This window comes from Apteryx rowi, unplaced genomic scaffold (assembly GCF_003343035.1).
Source record: "Apteryx rowi isolate R43461 unplaced genomic scaffold, aptRow1 scaffold_958, whole genome shotgun sequence".
Classification (NCBI taxonomy): domain Eukaryota; kingdom Metazoa; phylum Chordata; class Aves; order Apterygiformes; family Apterygidae; genus Apteryx; species Apteryx rowi.
Window position 1 is genome coordinate 65,724 of NW_020451269.1, and position 26,079 is coordinate 91,802.

At 35.5% G+C, this 26,079-nt stretch overlaps 1 protein-coding gene across 1 annotated transcript in view; it reads right to left on the bottom strand.

The window, feature by feature from the left end:
* Nucleotides 1-1,151: 1,151 nt before the first annotated feature.
* Nucleotides 1,152-26,079, bottom strand: part of RETREG1 (reticulophagy regulator 1) — a 74,102-nt gene continuing 49,174 nt past the window's right edge. Inside the window, exons 4-9 of the mRNA XM_026092291.1 lie at nt 14,701-14,827; nt 12,819-12,903; nt 9,993-10,130; nt 8,106-8,170; nt 6,817-6,943; nt 1,152-2,526 (exon numbers count right to left, since the gene is read on the bottom strand). Coding sequence (XP_025948076.1) covers nt 2,015-2,526; nt 6,817-6,943; nt 8,106-8,170; nt 9,993-10,130; nt 12,819-12,903; nt 14,701-14,827 — 1,054 coding nt within the window. The 3' untranslated portion in view covers nt 1,152-2,014. The remainder of the gene's footprint in view (nt 2,527-6,816; nt 6,944-8,105; nt 8,171-9,992; nt 10,131-12,818; nt 12,904-14,700; nt 14,828-26,079) is intronic.

Genomic DNA, 26,079 nt, shown 5'->3' on the forward strand with positions numbered 1-26,079 from the left:
GAAACACACTTGGATTAGGTATTCTATGAAGTTTCATCAACAGTTTATAAACTGTACTCTTCTAACTGTATAGATTGTTCTAAACATGTGGCAAGGAAACAGTGTTTTTAACTCATCCAAGAAATTTAAATGGCTTTTAAACTCACTGATTTCCCAGCAAAAGCTTCTTTTATTTAATTTTTCAAATGGGAAGGACAGACGCAGGAAAGTTAAAAAGGAAACTTAATAACTAACACTCTGAAATTRATGTGGCCATATTTTTTTAATCATTTCCAGAAACTTGCATTTAATGCTATGATGATATAATTTCAAAAGCTGCATCTTGTGGGCTCTGTATCCAGCTTCCACTATTTCATAATGGATTTGATAATGAAGGCACAGGCTCACTTTTTTACTGATAAAAGACAGCAAACACAGTCAATATGCATTACTGACACAAAAGCACAAGCAACAATAAAGCTAGTGTCAAAAAATTCTCAGCATCTTTCCTTTAGCTACAATATTTTTGGCCATCTGCCTATTTTTTCACCTCAGAAAGCAAAACAAATCAAAATGGACTCAACTTCAAACACAAGTTTACCTATACATAAATATGATAGTGGAAGATTTTTATAAACTGGGCTATACTTTCTGAGGGTCCTAGATGACAATATTTACCTCTTAAAATGCCAGCAAATGGAAAATCAATTCAGTAGTATTAGCAGCTGACATGGTCCCTCAACTCTGCTAACAGTTTACATCACATTAATAAAACTAACTTTACTTCTTCCTATTTCTTTGATTACTATTGCTTGGTATTACATTTCAATTTTGTTAAAGGTGAACAAAAAACACTAGAAAAAGTTAAATAAATTACCTGCCTAAGATCCCATGCCAGTCACTCAGCATGTGTAGAGTTTAAAATGGCAAATAATTTAAACAGGTTCCATTTTTGTTTGTTTTAAAGTACACACCAAGAAGAAGATTCTGAGTGTCTTCTGTAGCAAATGACCTCACTGAATACTTTAAGTATCTTAAAAGATACAGCTTGCAAAACAACTTTAGTTGCAAGTGATGGCAGTTGTCTCAGGAAGAACCCCCCCCCCCCCCCACAGAATCTTGAATTAAGGAAGTGGCAGCTAAAAAAGCCTTTCTTTTTACCTCTAACTGTCATAGTTTCCCTATTCCAAACAATATGTGCTCCCACCTGCCCCCCCCTCCCAAATGTTGTTCAGTTTACATGATATTAATGGTCTTAAATGTGAAAATGCACTGGCTGACTTTACAGGGGCAATACTGCCAATGATCAGACTCTATCAGGCAGCCAGGGAGCACAGCAGGTGGTCAGTCAAACAGCATGCCACTTAGTAACACTACAAGCCTAAAACAGCAACAAACTTGGAAATGCATCACCATATTCCCCCCCCCCCCCAAATCAAAGGTTTTAAGTATAAAGTCAAGTTTTTTGATAGCATTGCACACATCTTTAATTGTGAGTTCTGCTGGTTAATGTGTTTCATGAATATTAGATATATCATATATAATGATAACTGCAGGGATTCAAACTTTTCAGTATGATTGAAGGAGGCAAAATGTAGTTAATCTCATTGCAATCCTCTCATAGCTTACCCTTAGTGTGTGAATCATTAATTGTATTACATGGTTGACAAGCAAGAATTAAATAAATTGCAAATGCTGAAAATTTGGCGCAGGACCCAAAAATACATATTTGGCAAAAAGATAAAAAAATCCCCCCAAACTCTTTTGAACAACTGACCTCCAACACTCAACTGCAGTGGATAGATAATTCATTTCCATGCTATTACACTGAGGTATAAACTACCAAAAACATTAAACTATCAGTATCAGCTGATATTTATCCAGTTAATTCACTCTGTATAAGGGAAATTATTATAACACATCTAAAGTGATAGTTAAAGCTCACAGCTCAGATTTTCCTTTTTTTTTTTCGCATTTGATTTTTGTGTGTGTTTTATGTTTCATTTCTTCTACGTTACTACCTCCAATTTCCAGGTTAATGACTTCCCAGCAGATTTGAAAGGAAGCCTGAAGATTTCTTTTTCTCTTGGGATTCTGCTTCTTGGCCTTGTGAAAGTCCCAATTCTCTCTCAATCTGCTCGAGCTCAGACTGGTCAAGCAGTTCAAAATCATCAGCTTCTTCTGTGTCTGTCTCCTCACTCAAACTGGGCGCTGTGTGTGAGGGTGCTTGCTGTGCAGACTGCAACTGGTCTTTGATGGCAGCAGACACTGCAGCTGCAATGACATCCCCAGCAATTCCACTCACTAAATTAAAGGTTTGGTCACTGGTCAAAGGCAAGGAGAGCCCTGCAGTGGATGGTCTCTCTTTCCTCTGCCTGGAAGAGTGATCGATCTTCAAACACATTTGTTCTTTTTTTCTTTTTTGCTGGATGGGCATACCAATGCTTGAGTCATCATCATCATTTGTTCCTGCACCATTTTCTAAAGAAGGAAATTCTGCAAGATCTCTAGTGAAAGCTTCTTCATGATCACTAGGTCGGTCAAAATCTATTATAGGATTAATAGAAAGAAACACTATTAGCAAACAAGAAAGACTTTCAAAGAACAGCCAAACGTAAAAATGCAGTTAGAAAGGTTCCCTTCGAATACATTTACTAACCCATAGCCTACTGACTTAATGCAGAGGAACTTTATGTTACATCTAAAATAAAATGGTTTTGAGATCATAAACCTAGTATTACAAATCATCTGGTATCAACTTGACTCACAGTTTGAATTCATACTGCCTGAACTAATCATCCAATCCCATTGAAAATGTCAGACTAAATGTAAAAAGATCAAAAAAAGGAAAACCCCCAAACAAAATGACCTTTCAGTTACATTAGGCTTTCCATTTCAGTCAACCCACAGCATTAAAGTTTTCTACTTACAATTATTTTGCAATATTTATGTACAGGTTGGGAAACGACTTGGGAATAATTCTTTTCAATAATATTCCAGGAAAATATATTTTTTTTAATGCAAATATTTAGCACAGCATCAACCATATCAACCACATGAAGTCCTAAAATATATGTGATACTATGTCTTTAAACTCCTTTTCTTCACAGAATATATATAAATTACAAATATGTAAGCATGTGTGAATGTAACACAAGCATTTAATACACATGTAGGATAAAAAATGATTGTTTAGATGATTTAATAAAATCTAAAAAACAATGTAAAGACTTAACTTATAATTTTTTTGCTTTCACATCCAATACTTGTAATAAATGGGAAACAGAAAATGGAAACACTGGAGATGACCAGTATAGTTTCAAGTTTTCCAGACAGTAAAAAGCAAAATGTAAACATAAACTGATAGAGTAAAAGATTAGATTTTAAGAACTGCATTAATGGCACAATATGTTACTAGAAATGTGTAAAACACATATTGACTACAATACATGGCCTGTGGAACAGGCCTGAAGGAGCATAATAAGGGAATACCTTTTTCTAGTAGGCAGTAATTGAATGAGAAGGTAAAAAATAATTACTTTGAACTTACTTTCTATGAAAACAAGCAATAGGAGCTTTCATATGGGCTAAGGAAATTAATCTTAAAAGCACTTCCGATATGTTATCTTCTCCACTGTCTTTAGGAAAGACAGGCTGAAAAGGCAAGGAGGAAGGGTTGTGCTGTATGCAAAGCGGTAGCTCAAAGGCACAGAGCTTTGCCAGGTGATGAGCCAGTTTGAGCCTATGGGTAAAGATCAAAGGCCAGACCAACACGAGCGACATCATGGTAGGCATCTGCTACAGACTGTCTGATCATGAGGAGGAAGTGGATGAAGCCTTCTTGAGGCCCTGGGAAGAAACCTCAAAGTCACCAGCCCGGGTACCCACGGGGGATTTTAACCAACCCCATATCTACTGGAAGGACAATATAGCTGGTACAAGCAATCCAGGTTTCTTGAGTGTGTTGAAGACAATTTCTTGACAAAGGCGATTGACAAGCTGACCCAGGAAAGCACTCTGCTAGACTTACTGCTCAAGAAGGAAGATGACTGCAGTGACCATAAGATTGTAGAGTTTAAAATCTTGAGAGGAGTGAGCAAGAGAGGAGTAGTAGAATCATAATCCTGGATTTCAGGAGAGATTTCAGTTTGTCCAGGAATCTGCTTGGCAGGTTCCTATGGGAGACATCCCTGGAGTGCAAAGGGGCCCAGGAGAGCTGGTTGATCTTTGAAGACAGCCTCCTCAAAGCACAGGAACAAGCCATCCCTGCAGAAAGTTGAGCAGGCCAGGGCTGATGAGGAGGGAACTCCTGATTGAGCTCAGACACCAAAAAGAAGTACGCAGAAGGAGGAAGCATGGACAGGCTACCTGGGAGGAACACAAAGACATTGCCACCACATGTAGCAATGGAGTTAGAAAAGCCAAAGCTCAGCTTGAGTTGAAACCAGTGAAAAATATGAACAATGAGAACAGCTTCACATTGGCAGCTTCACATTGGTACATTGGCTGCAAAAGGGAAAAAGTGGGCCTGTTAAATGGGGCAGGAGATCTAGACACAAAGGACACGGAAACAGCCAATGTACTCAGTGCTTTCTTTGCCTCTGTAATGCCTCTTTACTAGTAATGTCTGCCCTCAGGACTCTGAATCTAACTGCAGAGTCTATGGGAGTGAAGCAGTGCCCACAACAGAGGAAGACAGACCTCTGAGCACTTCAGCAGACTGGACATACACACATCTATGAGACCAGATGGGATGCATTTAAGGATGYTGAGGGCATAACCTGTGAGGCTACTTGCACATAATCTCTGAAAGGTCATAATAACTGTCGGAGGCTCCTGAAGACTGGAAAAAGGCAAATGTTGCAACCATCTTCCAGAAGATGGCAAGAAGGAGAATTCAGGGAACTACAATCTGGCCAGCCTCACCTCAGCCTCTGAGAAGATTATGAAGCAAATCCTCCTGGATACAACTTTCAAGCACATGAAGGACAAGATGGTGATTTGGAGCAGCCAGGATATATTTACCAAAGGCTAATGGTGCCTGACCAACCTGATCGCCATCTATCATAAATTGACTAGTTCAGTGAACAAGGGGAGAACAATAGATGTTGTTTATTTTTATTTTAGGAAGTCAATTAACACATTTTCCCATATTATCCTTACATCCAAATTGTTGAATGAACTGGGCAAGTGAACTTTGAGGTGGGTGGAAAATTGGCTGGACTGCCAGGCTCAAAGGGCTGCGACCACTGATATGAAGTCCAACTGGAGGCTAGTTATTAGTGATGTCCCTCAAAGGTACTGCAGCCAATATTATTCAATGTCTGTATTAGTGACTTGGACAATAGGATGGAGTGCACTCTCAGCAAGTTCACAGACAAAAGCAAACTGGTATGTTTGGGGGTATATTTGATGTGCTGGATGGCAAGGCCCTCAGAGGGACCTGAAGGGCTGGAGAAAATGGGGTAGAAGGAACATCATGATGTTCAACAAAAGCAAATGTGAAATCCTACCTCTGGGATGGAATAACCTCATGTAACAGTACAAGCTGGGGGCCAAACAGACAGAAAGCAGTTTTGAAGAAAAAGACCTGGATGTCCTTGTGGACAGCAAGTCAGCATACATGCCCTTGCAGCAAAGGCGGCCAACCACATACTGAGCTATATTAGCAAGAGTAAAGTCAGCAAGTCAATGAAAGTGATTATTCTCCTATATTCAGCACTTGAGAGAGCACATTTGGAGTACTGTGTCCAGTTTTGACCTCTCCAGTACAAGTAAAACATTGACACATTGGAATGTGTCTATATAAGTATAGAGAAGAAGAAGCCTGAATCTTCTCCGAGGTACACAGTGGAAGAATGAGGGTATATCAACATAAGCTGGAACACGGGAAATTTCAACTCAATATAAGGAAAAATTTCTTCACCATGAGGGTGGTCAAATACTGGAACAGGTTTTTCAGACAGGTTGTGGAACCTCCCTCATTCGATATACTCAAAATTCAACTGGATGCCGCCCTGAGCAAACTGATCTAGTTGAACACGCTTTAAATAGGAGGTTGGATTAGACGAACTCCAAACGCCCATTCCAACCTATGATTCTGTGGTTGTATGATGCTGTCTCATCACAACTTTAAATATTAAAGAAGTAATTAAAAAAAATTTAGGCATTTATAATACTGATAAATAATATCACCCTACTTGTAATTTTAGAAGAGGAGAAATGGAAGACTAGCAGGGCAACAAATCCACATGCATGATTACACCAAACTACTGTTGTTCTTAATCTTTATTAAGGCAAAGTACTAGCAGGAAGGTGGTTCTAAAGAGTAAGAACCTCCAGATCTGGCCTTGAAAGACAAGTACTTGGGGATCTCTTTCTAGGCCTAGTCTTCACACCTTGTTTGGGCTCATTACTCTTTGCCTTCATCAGCATTATGGTATCCAGAGCCTAATAATACTTTCTTTAATTGACTGTTGAGCAACTTGAAGTATCCACTTTTTCTTCCTCGCCTTTTATTCACATAGTTTACTTTATCCCAGAGCATTATTACTAGCTTAAAAGATTTGGTGGAAGACAGTAATAAATCTGGCACATAATGAATGTGCCTTTTTTACCCACAGGTATTTGTTTATTTAGATTTTCACTGATGTGCTTCATTATTTTTAAGAAAAAGACAGCTCTTATGCAAGATGTATCCAAAATAAAACAGAACTACTGGAATGAATTTTAAATTCACTATAAAAAAAAAGCCTTATGTTCTCAAATTCTCTAATAGTTTCCAGATAACTTACAAGACTACAATTAATTGATGAAATAAACAAAGTCATTACATACCATCAGATGTGTCTGTCTGTGGAGAATACCCCTCGGATAAGTTAAAGGTCCCATTATCGGTCCAAGATACTTCTGATACATCTGTGTCAGACACTGACAGCTCTTTGGCAACAACTGCAGGACTAACCTAGACATTAAAAAGCCCCATACATGGCATTCTTATACTCAGAAAAGTCACGCTACAGGAAGCCAATGCTTAGATACCGAGAAAAAAAGTATCTTGCATGTGATGATAAAATAAATTGTCCACTATTTAAGCTTTAGTTGTAGAAAAATGAACATAATAGGAGCACAAATACTTAAAGTATACTTTCTTCTTAATGATTCAAAACTCTATTTTACTAAAGAAGCATGGAAAATTCTAGCTTTTAAAATATACATTTATATTTTAAAACTTAAAAATTATATTTATGTTTTAAAATGTAATATTTATTCTTAAAGTAAAATCTTACTGTAATGAAAGCAGAATGATCCTGCAAATATAAAATATGCGTACATGTAAAGAAATGCATAAAGTTGGACCAGAACAAAAACATTAGACAATCAGAATTTAGCTAAATCAGAAAATCATTACCTTCTATCAATGTATACAACAGTATTCAGTTATGTCAGCTACAAATTTTTATCCAATGGGATATATATTTTTTCAGAATATAAAAACATCTTTGAAGTGATCACTTTCAAAGTCAGATTCTGGATACTGCTGATCTAATACTGTATGAGAATTCCCCTAAATTTGATTTTTTAATATCAAATAATCAGTATTCTAATGGAAAATCCTTTGACATACAATTATTTAGAATATTAACAGAGAAAGGAAGTATTATAGTGTTCTCATACACATCTAGAAAGATACTTATAGATATTATCAGACAAATGATTACACAAGTCTCTGACAAGTTATGTAGGTTATCTATGAATGTTTCCATTTTATATATTGATGTGACAATAACTAGCTGTAGTTCCACTGTGGCAATTAAAAAGGCTGCATTTGCTATGAAACTCTGGTTTAATTGTTCTATAGCCAATACAAAATAAACACATTTTCTGTTTAGTAGGCCACAGAAGCCATTACTTTGAAGGCCAGAAGTCACAATATAAGTGTAATAAGTTAATTAGTATAGTCTAAAGATGGAGACTATGAATCACTTTTAAAATGTATTGTTCAGGAAGAGAGTCTTCTTCTGGGCAGGGAGAAGTCTTCCATAGAAACAGAGACAGTAGTCTAGATAGTCTCCATTTTCTATATAGATTTTAAAAACAAGACATGGCTGACTGAAAAAAGTCACCTTAGGACACAGAGCTGATATGTCTAATTCACTGTCATCTTCTGTGGGTTTTGTTTTTGCTGTTTCTGAAAGAAAAAATGAAAATTATCTCACTCATGTCAGTGCACTTCCAGGTTCCATGTATGTTTTTTGCCACACCTTGAGTAGGACAACGAACATGTTATAAGCTAGGGAGAGGCAAAAGGCTGACTGAGGCTGGATATGTATCAAAATATATTATGCAGAAGCCAAAGTAGGAGAGAGAGTATTTCTTTAAAATACCTTCCAACACATTCATCTGCCTGTATTGTATATATTTCTTTCAAAAATTTTTGTTGCTCACTGTAATATAATATAATCTGACAATATCTATCTATCTATCCATCCATCCATCCTTTAAACTACACTATCAGTACAAGGCACAGTTGTAACATACTGTTAGGCAGTCTAGTTATATTCCTCTACATTACTTTTACACAAAAATGTACAATTTTCTGGATAACTACATGTAATCTTCACCTACAAAACTTTTTTCTTTTTTGCACCCAGTTTCCCTGCATTCACAGCATTTATATTCAAGTATGTGTATAAAGCATCTTCTGAAGTCTGGTAGAATGATGTTCCTAATAAACAGAAACACAAATTCTGCCTCATTTCCTCTCTCTGTCTGAGAAGAGTTTCATAAATATTATAAACCATTATAATCTTGTAATGCTGAAAAAAAAAGTCGTACTATTCCTGGTTGCCTATTTTTGCAACTTGCCACTTCCTCTCTTGCGCAGCACAAGGGTTTGTGAACCCACGTGGTGAAGCAAAGTAGGGAACTCATCTGGGTTGAATGAAATTGGAGGGAGAGAGGCAGGACGAATGATTCCTGGACCATTTCCCCAGCACTGGCTTATGAAAGTCAGGAACCAATGGTCTGATCGCTCTGTCTTTGTCTCTCTCTGTCTGCCAATTTCCTTTAAAAGTAAAACAAGGTGGAATAACAAATGAAGGAAAAATATCAGTGTGTTACTCCTTATTTCCAACAACTACTGAGAGAAAGGAAAAAGGCAGATGGTTCCTCTTGTGTGCTGTGTGCTGTATGGGAACAATTACAAGAAATGTACATTTTAAAGCAAATATGAAGTCTACTGATGTAACACTAACTAAAAAGCTAAGTTAACTGGAAGCAATGTGACTATCCTACAAAGTTTTAATCACCAGAACTGTAGCACATACAAAAAACAAACTAAAGATAACATTTATATAAGTATTTTTTCTTGAAACAGATTTATTACTTAAAATCTAAAAGACTCTGATTTTATAAAAATTTCAGGTGAGATAGGTGAGATTTTGTTTTCTATTGATTTCTCCCCTGTCTAAGTGAGAAATTTGATTAATTTACAGCTACTACCATATTACAGTTCTTAAAGGCTCATTGAGCATTTGAGGAAGAAAACAGCATCTCTTTTTTCCTGTTACTGTTGGGAGACAAGGCGAGGCAGATTTAGATGCTAGAACAGAGTTTAGTTTCTTACTGAAAATTCTGTGATGTACTAATCTTGTGTTCTTGGGGAGTTCTCTCTCCTGCATGAGTCCTCCTTATCTAAATAGAGATAAGCATTTCATGCTTTACAGCCAGCAGTTTTTCTGAAAATCTTCAAGCATTATGGCAAATCAGGTATAATGAGAACCATCAGTCCTGCCCTGTTTCCTTCCATGAAATCATTCTTTACCCTTCCAGACCTCTGACATACATGATTATACATTATACATCCTTATTAAGCTAAGAGTTGTAGTCAGATTCAAATATGTAAGTTAGAAGTAATTTTATACTTGGCTTCACAGGACAAACCAAACTGTCTGCAAGATGAATAAAATTTTCTCTGCATATGGAAATACATTATTTGGGACTGTACTCACCAGACCTCTCTTTTTTCTTCTGGTTGATATATTCTGCTATTCCAAAATCTAGTTTCATCAGAACAGACTTAATTTTGTTGCACACTTTCTGTCCAAATTCATTGCACTTGAAGAAGGGACATAAAAAGGCACACAATACTGTGACAAAAATGAAGACAGAAATAGAAATTGTATTTAAATATCGCTTTATAAAAAGTAACTAAATAAAGATTATACATTTGCATAAGATGACAAAACTATTAATTTTATGTAATACAAGTAGTTTTGCATAACAAACACTGAAATGCTCATTTCAGAGGAGCTGTTGACGTCAAGTCCAGTTTCTAGGAGGCATTTGTATTCATCACAGAAAATTACATTGTATTCATATCAATTGACACCTTTCATACTTCCAGCAGCAAACTTATAAAAAGCTAAGACAGGTTGATCACAAAACTTGATAGCATAAATGAAGTTATTTTGAAGTATTCAAGTTAAAAAAGAGTATAATAGTTACTATGGATGCCATCTTTTCTAAGTTTGCTATAACTTGCAGGGAAAATGTCTTTCTCAGTATAAACTACAGATAATTCCCTCCAAAAGCAATCCTTCATAAATAATTTCATTACTATCACTTTGCCTATTCTCATTTCAAATCAGATTCAGGTTATATTCCAATCATCATAATCTTTAGATAAATCTTCGAAGATGAGAAAAATAAAAGCAATTACTAAAACACAGTAGAAACTGTCATCAGATTATGACTGTGTAGGATCTGTTAGAATCGAACATACACTTAAGCGAATAATTAAATAATATTGCCAGATCTAGTGAAAATAAATGGTGTATGTGTTTAAAACTAAAATAGATATTGTTCAGTTTTGGTTTGTTCAGAAATAGAATGCAAGCATGCATATCTCTGTCAGGGCGAATGGGAGCAGATTTAAAATGTACCCATCAAATTTGTATTTGTTGAGATCAGTAGGACCAGAAGTAATTGGTAACAAGATCAGTATCTTACTAGATTCCTACAGTGGTATTATATCGAATGTCTGTATAAGCTGGCAGACAAAATATGAACTTGAGATTTATTACTACGAGATCTTTGTAGTGTTTTTGGTATTTTTCCTAAGAGAGGAAATTATTTTCTGGGTGAGGCATAAACTTGGTTGGAAATCGATGTTCATTTCTAAACTCTGTTACTTTCATGCCGTTTGCAAGACAGGTAGAGGTATCATTCTCAGGAGGGGAAGGCGAAGGCGAAGGGGAAAGCAGACCCTTCAAAGCACATGAGTCAGTTTGTAGAGAACCACTTCTCTTTTGTATCATTCCTTCATTTTGTATCATCATCTTTCCTGACCTTCCACAAATTACAGAAGTTTTATTCTGAAGAAAAACAAATAATCTGCACATGCTTTTTGGAYGTCAAAGTATATAATCTATGCCTATAGTATTATTTATATAAAAATATATATTACATATCTTATATATAATATTATATATATGCTCTATAATCTATTTAATTGACATTAAATAATAATTTGTTAAAAATAATTAAAATACATATTTTCAGGATGAGGTACAGTAGTGGATATCTAGTTTTCCATGTGAATCCAATGATTTTGCTATTACACAACTACTGTTCTCAAAACTCTCCTTTAGGTTTGGGTCTGCTTGACAGCTGCCCTTGCTTTGTTCTCATTCTTCTTCACCATCTGCATTTATTTTTCTCATATCCTTTTACTCAGTGACTGAATGGCTGTGCTATATCTGTACACACAAAGGTAAAATTTAAGGAAACACTATTTTACCAAACAGAAAGAAGTCTTCCACAGTTTTAGATATCTTTTGTTCATACTGTAGGACAATTTTTAAAACCAGTAGTACAGCCAATACATTAACAGGTTAACAGCTGTATCTGAGGTCAACATTATTCCTACTTGTAATGGCTATGCTGTTGTATGAGAAGGATTAAGCTACAACAAGGAAAGGCCAATTTATTTTTGCATGGCAAGGACTACACAATGATTTAATGCATTTGACATACACATAATAAACTTAAAACATTTAATTAATCTTTTTTTTTTTTCTTTTTTTCATCCTTGTACAGGTGTATACCGGTGTTTTCTTGGTGAAAGGAAGAGGCAACAGAAATTGTTTTTTTTCTTCATCATTTCATCATCTTATTTATTTTAAGTTTGAAAAGGAAAATCAAATTTTCATATGCACATACATAGTGGTATACTATTTACATGCATTAAATTGAATAATTTAATAGTCGTGTGACAAAAATGAAAGAAAATAGTAACAGGACAACTTCTGAAAAAAGAGATTTCTTGTCACTGAAAAGTAGTTCAGCATCTACACCAGTGTCTGAGGACACTCGCCTTCCCTGTTCTAAGACAAGAACAGCTATGACTCAAACAGAAATGACTGATAGAGTAAACAAAGTGCATTCTGATAGGCTTCTAATATTGTGGTCTTCAGTAGGGAGAACTGGTTTCTATAATAATGGAATAATAACTATTTTTTTTAATTTATATAGTATTTGAAAAAAATCCCAAGAGGGAATTTATGATCATAGTAACATTTATTTTTATCTTGATTTAGTTTAATTTTAACAGCTCTACCTGAGATACATGAACAAAGTAACATTCCACCATAATCAATAGGCTGAAAAGAACTGTAAACTGACTCCTATGTGGCAAATGACACCTGTCAAAAACCACATATATATATATATATATATATATATAAGTGAAAAATACTCCTCATAGAGAGACCAAATAATGAACAGACCACACACATAAATCATGACTGAAAAACTGAAAAAGAGAGTATACTTACGCAGAAGATAGGAGAGGATAACTCCAGGAATGTAACTTCCCAAAACAGTGAAAAATGTACATACACTGCAGACTAGTAGGCAAAACTGACAAAAGACATTAAAATTGGCCATTAACAATTCCATTGTTATAAATATTTAATCATCTTGCAAAAGAAAAATGCTCCAAAATGTTGCATTCTAAATGGAATGTAGAAAATGGCAGAAAATGAATGTTTTTAAAACTAGAAAATACTGTAACATTTCTTGTGCAAATAAGCAAACAATGCATTTTGAATAATCAAAAAGTACACTCCTCTCTATTATAAGAATATGCTATTTTTATTCACTTATAAAAGTTTAACAGGCTTATGGTTATCACTAAAATTACTAGAAATTCCTTCACCTCCTTCACACAAAAAAGGCTTAAGAGTTACATGCAGGACACAAAACAAATTATTAATTGAAATATTACCATACACACTCGCTGCATGCTTAAAAAAGCAAAAAGTTTTCTCCTCTGTTGTGTTGCTTCACAGAAACTGTTTTCTCTTGTATGATGCTAAGCATGTCTAGATGCTTGTTGGCCACTCTAGCATCCCCATAATGACAAGACTGAACTGAATTTAAAATATAAAATTTGAAATTCAGCCTCTGCTGTGATTGAGATGTATAGTGTATCTTTCTCAAATGCACAATGCTGAGTACAGAACCGATCTGTTGAAAGTTTCCAAAATAATGCATTTGCTTTGGAGCTGCATTGCACTAACATGGGTAATTTGAAGAAATTTTGCACACACCATCAGTGCCTATTTTGCTTGTAATTATAACAGTAAAATAATGACGTGGCTCAGAGAATGAGGGCGTGCCATCAAAATTAGCTTTTCTAAATCAGGACTACAATATGTCTTAAAGATACAGTTACTGTATCATTTTACTACAAGACAAAATTTGGGGTCTGTGTAAATTGATATTGCATTTCCTTACATCAATAGGTACCAACTTCTTTTAAATTCAACTTTAATTTTATTATCCTATATATATAAAATAATTCCTTTTTATATAATTTATACATCTTTGAAATGTATTTCACCCTGCTGCTCGTCTCTATTTTCAGTCTAAATTCCTAATATTGAGTACTGTACTACATACTTCCAATTTGTCAGTTCTGAAGGGCTTGTTTCCCTGAAAAACTTCAGTGGAAAAGGCCCCCCTGATCCTAAATTTTTAAATTTAGCAACATATACCTAAAAATGGAAATCTGTATTTTCCAGTATTGTTGCCATGATATATTGCTATTATAGCTGGCTACATGATTAGCATTTTTTCTTTGAAAAAGAAAGCTTCTCAGAATTTGGCTAGAATAACATAATGATCTTCTTGCTACTAGGAAAGTGTAAATCTTATTCTTGCTTGCCTTTTCACCGAGTCAGCTCAGTCCAGCTCAATCTTTCCAGTAAAAAATATACTATATCTGTATAGAAGAAAAATTATCACAATAAAATATGAAGGATTCTCCTCTATCGTATAATACCTATACAGCTATTTCTGAAAACTACAATTATCTGAAAAAAAACCAAACCACACGTATGTTTAGGACTCTTGTATTTTTTATGCATTTTAAGTTTTTATTAAATTGTGGTATTTTAAATCTCTTGTTCATTGAAATGACTGATGAGTTTCCAAGCAGCTTATAAGGGGAGGGACTGTATTGCTATAAACTTACCATAAGCACCTTTTCTCAGAGATGACCTACCTATATTCTGCACAGATAGAAGTCAGCACAAACTCATGACTGAATGTATCTCAGTTTGTGTGTTTTGCTTTTCAGGGTTTTTTTTTTCAATCTRTCTCACCTTTTCATTAAATAATATCAAACTATTAATCCTACTTGGCAGTGCTTACCTTGCCAGGGCTTTGTTCCTTGAAGTGTGACATTTCTTGAAGAAATACAAATAAATTCATCAGTGCTTCTGAAATGCACTGATTTATTCTGGGTCTGTAGTCAGGTCTAGAATTGATGACTTTCCAGCTGAATAAAACAAACAAAAAACCCATCAACTTTAGTTAGAGCTCATAAGAAGGTTGGAACTGGTTGAAAACATTTGAAGGCATATCAGCTGTTATCTCCTGTTGGTATGTTTTGCTAACATTACTGATCTTTTATATTGTATTTCAATAAAGTTAATTATCAGAGATAAATCATTTTGATAACTATAGCCTCAAGTTATCCAATGGCTTCTGCTCTGCTACAGACATCTGTGTTCCTCTCTATATATTTTATATTAGGCTAATTAGATCTTTTATTATAAGAAGGCACTTTTTGTACTCAGGCATTACCTTGTATGTGAAAAATTTCAGAGGATTATACCTTGGAATTATAGCTGTAGAAGCACAACAGACTAGTCCCTACTTCAGGGACTACTTTACTTCAGTAATTAAAAAAAAAATTACCACATATGGGAACCCTGATTCTGTGCACGGACTGTATGCAATATTACTCTTTATCTGCCTTGACAAAGCTTGATAATTCTAAAAAAAGTTGCTATCAACTCTTCCTAATTTTATATGCAGAGCAGAGATTTCAACATTACTCAACGTGAAAGTTTTTCAGGAATACGTATAATAGGTAGCTGCCTATACTGATGGAAGTCCTAAATTTCATTCAGGGCAATCCTACAACCCCTAAATGTGTATAGGCTCCCCATCTTTAGAACAAAATAAGAACTTGGTGTTACTTCTGTAATCAAATTTGTTTGTATTATTAACCTGAAGTACTCTTGATTTCAGCATTATTCATCAAACACTCATTCAGTGTATGCTCTTCCTGAAAAAGCAGAGCATGGAAATCAAAAGAAATACTAATGAGCCAGCCTCTCCTAAGGGTCGGTGCAGCAGTAGCTATTCTTGGTCTATATAAGCAATTACAGAACCAATTACTGCTTAGGCATTTTGACCATATGAAAACACTGAGTTCAAAGCACAGTTGTAACCTGAATTAAGCAACGGAACCCCAAACTTGTTTCTTTACATGAATTTTTCTAGAAAAATATATCACAGTACTTTTCATAACAACAGGATGGCCATACATATCAATATATTTAATTTCATGCATACAGTCTTTGTGCCTTTTCCTTATTTTTTATCTTGCTTTGCAAACTATGGTAATCCTTAAGAGATTGTTAACCAGCTTACAAAAAAAGGCTTCTGAAGTCTTGACGTTTACATGCATTTCCTTGCTGTTTTTTAACTTTTTTATTATATTGAAAGGACTGTTTCTAAGGTTTATATTATGATTGTTCGGTCCTTTTAAGAAAAGAAAAAAACTATACCAAAGAGTTTGCTGAAAAATGCAAGCAAGACTATGTATCTGATTAGGGGCTGATAAGTTTTGACAACATCCAATTGAAATGATCACGTCATACATCTTTTTGGACAAGTAGACAAAACATCTGAAGCAAACATGTTTTATGAAACAAATGAAAGGCAAAACACTGCACTGGCACAAAGTATGGATGTACCGCTACACCAGCTTCCAGAACCTAAAGTAAACGTTGCACCAGTTTTATGAAATTAGCTTTTGCATAAGTCACTGTTCAGTACATATGCTTTTGATTAGACTGAATGCCAGTATGCCATAAACAACCCCACACTCATTTTACTTTGACACATCATCTATGAAATGTTCAATGCATCCCTCTGCATTAATGGTACATTGTCGTCATAGATGGATCAAATTACAGGATGAATCCAAAACTGTATTATGAACCCCCCAAAGTACAAGGGTTGCGGGGCAGTGATAAGAACGTACATAGGGATTGTCAGATCAAAATGTCAACTCGTATTTCCAAAGACTTATTTGGCTCTTGAGCTCCTACAACACAGGAGGGCCTAGTTAGCAGCTGTTATTATTATTCAGGGTATAGATACTTTTGATAGCTCCCTGGGACAGCTTAAATTTTAGCAAGCATCAGTAAGCGACTAATGGGATTTTTGTTGTTCTTCATCCTGTGTGAACTTGGTACTCGGAAGTAGCATTTAAACATTTGCTTTGATATTAAATTTGCTTGATATTAAATAATATTTGATATTATTCAATATCTGATGAGAAGCTAGAACATTTTAAAATCTTTCCAGTGAATATAGGACTAGCAAAGAAATGATCTGTCATCATTTGTAAAAATATCTGTAGTGACTTAAAACCTGCATGTTAATATTATTCTTGTTCATCACCAGATTGCTTAGTCATGTATTATTGGCACATATGGTGAAAGTGAAAAGCATTCCTGTGCATTCTGACTTTTCTTGGCTGAAAGCTAGTCAGCAGGTGTCTTTCATCTATCCTCTCTATAAAACGCATGCAAAACTGACTTTTGCTGTATCGTTTTTTTACTAGTTATGATTTAATGTTCTTTCTTACCAATCAGATGCCATTATATTTCCTAATATGAACTTGTTAATGCCTCTGGTTTCCCGATCTAGGGAAAGCTATGAAGATGGCAAAGTTTTTGAAACCGAAGTTTTGTATTTTTGTGAGGCACTGTCAGTGCACAAGCACAGCAGCAGCGCTGCCCATAGTCTGTTGATCCTCCCAGCTCACGTGTTATATTGGAGTTTTGTTCCTATAAATGACAGATTCATGGTGCATAGTTCATTTTAGACTATTGCTTTTTAATTTGCCAAACACCTAACATTTTTCAAAACAGATGTGGATTCCTATACAGCAAATTCAACTGTATCAAAATAGTCTTGTTTTTTTCCATAAATATTTCATGGATCCCTAAGAATTAGCTCACAAACTTGCAGGAATCCACAAGCCAAAAGTTAAAAAAAGTTGCTTAAATTTTTTTTGCTCCTTTATGTTATTTTTACTTTCCCATTCTCTATGAAACAAAAGTGTACAGTAATGTTTTATATGGCCAGGAGCTCATACAGCATTTGCACTGAGAACTGCAATGCAGATCTTTCCAGGAGGAGCAACAAGTTTACAGCCCAAAGAGAGAACATTTTAAGGAAGATGGATTTGAATTCTGGGAATGATTTATTTGAAAGTTACATATATAATTGCACTGGACTACATGAGATAAATAGATTTTTCCTAAAAAAGATAAGCTTCTGACATGTTTCTCTTAGCATGGCTGGGATTATATGCAGATATTGCCTTGAAAGGGAAGTGATCTTTCACCAGCGGTGTGGTTTAGTGCACCACTTTGGCAGCAAACAAGATATACTAGCATAGCAATGAAGGCAAGGTTATTAAAAGGGTCAGATGGCCTAAAAAGGGCAGAAGCCCTGATCAATTAATCATGACAGCAAGTAAAATAATGTAGCCTGAGAAAAAGCATAGTTTATTACCTTGTAACATCAAACCAAAAGAAGGGTTTTGGATTAGATTATTAATTCAGATTTCTGGTAACAGATCAACAACAAAACTAGGCAAACGGTGGCTAATTATATATAGATATGTATGATGTTACACTTCAGTTTCCAACTAAAAAAAAAAATTCTATATATTTTCTGTTGTATAACCAGAAGATATATTGCTTCTATTTTACAAATTGTGATAAAAAGAAAAAGGGAAGTCTGAATTTCAAACCCTGTCTCTTAGCAACAGGAACACTGCGCTTGCATTTAATTCTCATTGAAATCTTTAACTACACATTTCAGTCAAAGCCAGGACAACATGCCTGACATCCTATTCAGCAATGTATTTGTGTCTAAAGCCACCTTTCCTGATGCTATAAATTCTTGCTCTCATCTCTCCCAAGCACACAGGATACAAGGGTTGTGGGCTGATTTTGAAGTGTACACTTTGGTCCAACTGCTGCCTGCAGTTACATCTGTGAATTTTTACACACTTAGATAAGGGCCAGGGAAGAATTTGGTATTCTTCTCCCACATACACAACATCCATTTTTGTTTTACATGGCCATGTTACAGACATTTTATTTTTTGTTGCACTGCAGACGTATTGATTACTTGGAAACATTTTTATTTGTGTATTTCTAACTGAAAGGAGTCACTTTCTCCTATTTTCAAATACATTGGCTAAGTAACTTCAGTTGGTAAGAGATCAGGAATAATTTAGGTCAAAAATTAGTATTTACACATGCAGAAACGTCAGCCTTCTCCGTGCCTATATTTAACTACCATGTATCACCTTGGCCACTGGGTGGTGATAGGGCAACACCAGTATTACAGCTTTGCTGGGGAGCCATTTTAGACAGAATTTAAATAGCATGCAAGGGGGATTTTTATTCAAACTCCTGTGGACAAGTGAAGTACAGATCACAGCTAACCGCAAGAACTAGTATTTCAATGACAGCGTAAAACTGATTAAAGTTTAAAACTGAAATCGTTGCTTTGTTCCTGATATCATTAGAGAAGTTAGACTTCCTCTTACATTACCGAAGACGCTCGGTGAGGGTTTTTTCCCTCTTTGAAAAAGAAAAAAAAAAAAAAAAAAGACTTTAAATACTGTATCTCAAAGTCACAGGCTGAGAGTGTCATGTCTCAGCCTAGACGACTTCTCTGAGAACATGCAACATACTTGCTGCCCATGCATGGTGCTGCATGCAGGTAGTTGCCTCAGACAGGGGATGTAAATAAAAGTATTAAGTACCTCGGGAAGAGCATTGCAGGAAGCCAGCAGGAGGCATTGGGAAACCAGTCCTCCTATTAGGAACATTAAACAGAACCTGCTCTCCTCCCATGCACACTACCAAGCCCAACTTCCATCCTCTGTGATAATTAGTGGCTTGAGAAAAGTACTACACAAGTCTTTTTTTGTTTTATGAGAACTGTGATTTTTAGGAATAGGTTATTCTCCTTAAAGAAACATTGTTCCCTGCTTTTGTAAACCATTTTGCAGCGTTAATAATATCTATTCAAGAGCTGCCTGTTTATTCTAGTATTAAAAACTACTACTATGACAGTATTATGAACTGCAAAATCACTTTACAGACTTTACTCCTACCCTTTATTTAAAACCGTAGAGAGAATTTAAAGTGGAGCTTAGTGGAAGCATAAGGAGAGAAAATGGATAGATCTGACACCGGCTATCAGAACAGCTCTTAGAAATATATAGGTCAATTGTAGGTCGTTGGCTTATTAACTTTATTGGAAAACCAGAAAAAAAAAAGATGTAAGCTACAATAAGAATGCAAATCTACTAACCACCAATGTGAGGACAATAAAGGTTGATAATAAGAAGATTTACACGATGCATTGGGATAACTAAACAATAACAACTCAAAATGAACACACAAATTATGCAGAAGAGTATAAATATGGCCCATTTGCAGGGAAAGTTCCCTAGAGTTGCTTCTCTTGGGTGTTAACAATGCTTTCTTTTGCCAGGCTGAAAAGATAAGAGTATGAGCTGCAGCACAGATAAAACGCATTGCTAGGTGCTTTGGTTGCATGCTCTGGATTTGTTCTATTGACAGAGAAGAAACCAAGGAAGAGGAGTGGATTGTAGAGGTGAGGTTTGCTTGAAAATATTACAAACCCAGGACAAAGCTTGCTCCGCAAAAGAATACTTTGTACTTGTAGCGCTAAGCCACATGAAACCATGAGAGACATCTTATGGCCACACTTTTTCATTTTACAAGGAACAGCAGAGACTATTTTTAGGTCTCATTCTGATCTTAAGCAATGAGATAGTAAGAAAGTTACTCTGCTGATCTTTAGGATGTCAATCAGATGCCACATACTGCCTCTTCTTGTTCGTATCTCCCCACAAATATCAGCCCCAGGAGCATCTGTACCTCTTGTCCTTTTTCCCCAGAGCCTGTTTGAGCTTAAGTGTTATCTGCAGGTCAGAGGGTGGGAACAAGGTGGCAGCAACAGAGATTCTGGGGCAAGCGGAGGGCAAAAGAAAGAAGGGGGTACAAAGTATAGCAATATGTATGCAAAGACAGAGAGGTTCTGTCACACTTTCGTAGAAACAGAGATGGACACTAAACATGCATTAGATCAAAAGCTGATGGAACATAACCATGCACATTCCAAACAAATTTATTTTTCAATCATCACATTTAAATGAAAAAATAAAAAAAAAGATTCATGAAGTGTTGCAGATACCTAACACATGGAGTGTGTGACGATGACATCAGTCAGCTAAGAACATGAACTACTTCCGCATAATGTTAAGAGTTATTCATAGTACCTTAATAAATTACTTAAACGTGAACTCAATACTTCCTGCCAAAGAATCTTTTGGACCTCCTATCAGGGTGTTTCTTGATTTGATTGATGATATAAGTAGTCAACTCTCTCTGAAYATCTTCAAATTCTTTGGAGCATCAAGAAATAAAGTTTTATATTCCCATTTCTTACACTGAGTTTGATTTAAACTGCTACACTTAAAACTACTGTCAACAAAATTTAAGGTACTCAGAGAGCAAATTAATTACTCAAATCTTTCTGACAAACTACTCCATCATTTCTAAAACTGAGCAAACGTATAAACTGCTACCTAGTAGCTGTAAAAAACACCACTCCCCCTCCCCAGATGCTTCAACCCATCACAGTCAGAGACTCTGGCCAACAGAGTCGGTGGCATTGCATTCTCTAAAAATGACTAATGGTGTCATGCTCTCATTTTGTATCTAGACATCTGTTCAAGCAAAGCCCCATCAAGTTCTTCTCAGAAAGGTCAGGAGCTCTCATGTTACTAGTTTAAAGATCTCTTCGTGATGTGCCGGATTTTTTTTAAATTATGCGTACACAGCTTTATATGTATCTTCATGTATAGAGACTACGCAGAACTGCAGCAGTGACAAAGTACAACACGATGTGGCACAACTGAAGGATTGCATCTACATAAACACAGAGTTCATAATTATAGAGCTTTTACAACTTCTTGATTTCCCAACTGTAAACAGACATCTGACACCTTTGCAGACTCTGTAAGTATAATTGAGAATCTATTAGTCAAGGTGGAAGAGTTAAAAATTACATTCCTAAAGATACGTAAAACAAAATAAAGGTAATGTGGCTGTTTTGTATTCTTTTAAAAACTAATATCCAGAGAGATTATAAGAAGTCAAATTTTAAGGAGCACTTAAACAGTACAAGCTCAGAGTGTAAACATCTGATAGAACAATGCAGCTATAAGTGACATGGATATCTAAGGACAAACCTCACAGGCTACCAGGAGTTCAGTACATAATAAGTAAATGTAAGAAGTTAAAGTAAAATTAAGTAAACATAACCAAATTAAATCAAGTAAACTGTAAGTAAAACTGAATCAAGAAAGTTTACTTTTCGAAGCTTTCACAGTCTGGTCACATGAGAAAAGGAATCACCACAGTGCAAAAGTGAATGATTGTAAAAACATAGTTACAATTCTGTGAAACAAACATTTCCTACACGAAGACCTATGTCAAAAACACATTTAAAATTTCTCTAAGTTATTCAGGTACAGTGATAATAGRTAAAAATGGCATCTAGATAATAAGCTCGGAATAACATTTTAAATGCCCTTCCATTTAAATTTCAGGTGAACACATTCAAAATGAACGCAACAACCCCTCTCTCTCCAAAATATAAAATAAGGTAAAAAGAACAAATTACAATTAATTGTAGTAAACTACCAATGACAAAAACTTGTGAAATCTACTATTGAACTGTGTAGTAGAAAGTAATGCGATATTGATCATCCTTATTGTAATACAGTATTTCAGATTTGTGAATATTGGGTGTGCCACTTGGAAGGATGTAATAACAAATACCACTGAACTCACAACATAGCATCTTAATGACCTATGTCGCTAATTTAAAAGATGATTATGTAGAATTGTGTTTTATGCTGTGCCACTTTTGGATCCTAATGCAGTAGTTAACTATGCTAAAACAATTAAATTTGTGTCATGTGGCTATGACAAAGTCAGGAAGACTTGCAATTTAAGTGAATCATTGGGGCACCAGGTAAAATTCTACTTTCTTCAGAGTGCTGTAAAACAACGTTTTATAATTGAAAGAATGAGGAACATAGTAAGCATGTAGAAATATACTCTGTTCTCAAATAAGCAAGAGCCTTCATTTAAAAACTTCTTCTTGCAAAGTTTATAAACCTTTTCTAAAAGCAATCTCTCCAGCTTGTAGATATTGATAAATATGCGTTTATTTCCCAGTGCTAATCTGTAAGCAGTGCAAAGTAAAGTCCTTAGGCTGTCACCAACACTTAACATAGTGGAAAACATATGCTTTATCCAATCACATCCAAAATCCTTTCTATGCTAGAGCTTAGGCACACTTCGACTCTCCACAATATACAAAGTCAGAATGATTTCATTTTTAAATTGAAGTTGGAAAATGTATTTATTGACCTTAAGGAGTAATTAACAACATCTCCCAATCCAAAAATCACCTTTAACTATCAGCCCTCCAGTGGCTCATATACATTTTTTGTAGCACCTAAATGAATTCTTTCTATTAATACCATGCAATACTGCTTCTCAGACTTCAAGTGTTTTCTTTCTGACCTCATCTATCTTCATCTGGCACTTCAAATGTGTGCTTTTTAATAACAGTGAGTCASTACAGTTTATTGTTTTCCCAGCAGAAGGCATGCAATAAAAAGTTAAAAAAGGGTCATATTTTACAGCTTTCAGTAACATGTAACACGCATGCCCCTTTTATTTCTTGACTAAGAATATTTTTCACAATATGACTGTAAAATTAACATGCTTAAATAATTAGCATTTGATAATGCTTTTTTTTTTTTTTTCCCCCTCAATGAACTGCACAGCAAACTGGTCAGGACACATGATTTTGAACAAAATAGAACACAATCAACCTTTGATCCCTCCCTCAGTACACTTCCTGCATCGTTTGTTAAACTACAGTCATTATGGTATTTTCTCCTTTTCAATAGATATGGGAGCATCTTGCCACCGATGTGCTGCTAAACCATATCAATCCCATAAATTAAGATTTCTTCCTTATATTGCTGGTCAAGAACAAACTTCTCCTAAAAAGAATGCAATACTTGCATTATAAAAACACACTCAAGTGTCTTGCAAAGGGATAGAGGAACTTGTCAAGTGGGTTGCCTAAAAAAAAAGACTGATTACTACCAGCACTTTTTTTCTGGAGGGGAAGCATTTATCTCTTCTATTCAAGAAAGCTGTGATGTACAACCCCAGTCATTTTAGACAGCCTTAACCAGGAGCTGTATTGTGTTCCTTCAGATAGTCAGATACAAACCGATTAACAACAACTCTTCTCAAAGTAATTCCAGTACACAAGTTCCTCAACACAGCAGGCTGTACTAAGTGTCGTTGCTTCTTGCTGCATGTCCTGTTAGATCAACAAAATACACTCCGACTAAATTTGGGTTATTTCAGGGTTCATCTTCTCTACACAGACTTTTTAAGGCAAATTGATGGGTCAGCTCTCATAGGAAACACTTCCTTTGGTCATTCTTGTCCAACTCTGCGGAGAAGAATACCAGCTACTCCAGCTTGAGGCCATTTAAAATGTGAAATGTGATCTGATAGTTAAGTGTTATTAATCCAAAGTCATGATTTTTGCTTCCAAAGTCATGATTTGCATGAGAAAGTAAGTCTTTCAGTGTCACATAAATACTATTAGAGACTTCCTTTTTGTTTAAGTAAAGACTTTAGTAATATTACTACACTGTACATACTGTTGTCTTTTTACCAAAAGAGTAAAAGGACTGGGGTCTTCCAGGTCAGCTTGGAACAGAAACCGGCGATGCCGAAGAGGCATTTTTATTGCATTGTTTTTGTTTACAAATGTAAGGAAGTCTTGTTCCTGGCAGCAGGATTGTAAAGTTCTATTTGCAGAACTTTAAACAACTCTGCCCAGTTGTCAGAAGCAATTCTTTAACGTTTATTTTTCTCCCTCAAAGTCAGTTTGCTTAACCCTTTCTCACAAATGCTCAATTCCTTTTCCTCCTTCAGCCTCCCCATTCTTCACTGTGATACTTAGTTCACAGCCTCTCAAAGTCAATCAGCTAGGAAAGATGAGCTGGGCATTCCCCGCATTGCAGAGCGGCTGCACAAAAAGGAAAATTGGATTTTCAAGTGCCAGACAAAGAATACTTTAACCCACAAAAACACTCAGGTCAACTTTCTAGGTAATATTACTACCAGGAACCTTTAACACTCTCTGTGAGACACCTCATTCTGACTGTTGTCCATGAGCTTTCCTGTATGCAGTATGGGCAGGTCATCATTTATTTCAATGCATTGTTGAGAGTTCCTGGCATGAGCTAAACACTTTTTGCCTACACTTGTGCACTGAATTCAATCATAAAAGAAAATCAAACACTTTACTTAAAATYAGTAGAAGAAACATCATTCTTACATCATTACAAGTCAGCATGCTTTGAGTAATTAAACAACAGGCAGATTTAACTTAAAACTGTATCTCCATTTTTCTAAGCCCATGCAAACACAAGATCATGCACTACGATAACAATTCAAAAATACAACATAGCTTTCTCTCCCATTTTTATCCAAGAGAAGATTCCTGGCTAACAGTTTAGTGCACCATCCTTTTCAACCATAGGCACATTATAGTGATTAGAACAACAAAGAGATTGTCCTAATACAGGACCTTATACTTCAGTGTTTCTTTGAAGCACATTCAGCTGTATGTTTACATCACTTTAGAACAGAATATACACGTACTTAATATTTTCTTAACCATAATTAGATTCCTCATAAACTGGCAAATCTTTTGTTATTAATTATACCATCTCACACCAAAACTATGGGACACCTGATAGAGAATTTCTTGGGGAAAATATTGTCCTTATGCTAAACCATTTTCAGTCCTTGACCTTTGATTGCATCTTTGCTCCCTGTTCTTTATTTGCTTCATTCGAGAAAACAAAACAAAATATGAGTGGGAACATAATCTTCACAACTCTTAGCCTTTTTACTGGCCTTACTAAGAAGTATTTGTGCATATGTTAATTTAATAATTAAGTATTTAAATTCACAGTCTGACTAACAGACTATTGACCAACACTAAGTCTTTAACTATGATGTTAATGAAATACATTGGTGAAGTAATAGTACATATTTTCTAATGTAGGACATGATCTCAGGAGGGGAAAGGACGTAAGCATTTGGTTGCATCTGAGAAGGAGCCACAAGGCTGGCAGGATGCTGCAATCGATCAGAGAACACAGCTCATTCCACAGCTTCTACAAATACACCACTGCCCTCTTTCTCTCTCTTTTTTTTTTTAATATATAAAGCAATACCTTTAACTCCATATACTCTCAAAAATATCCCATTATCT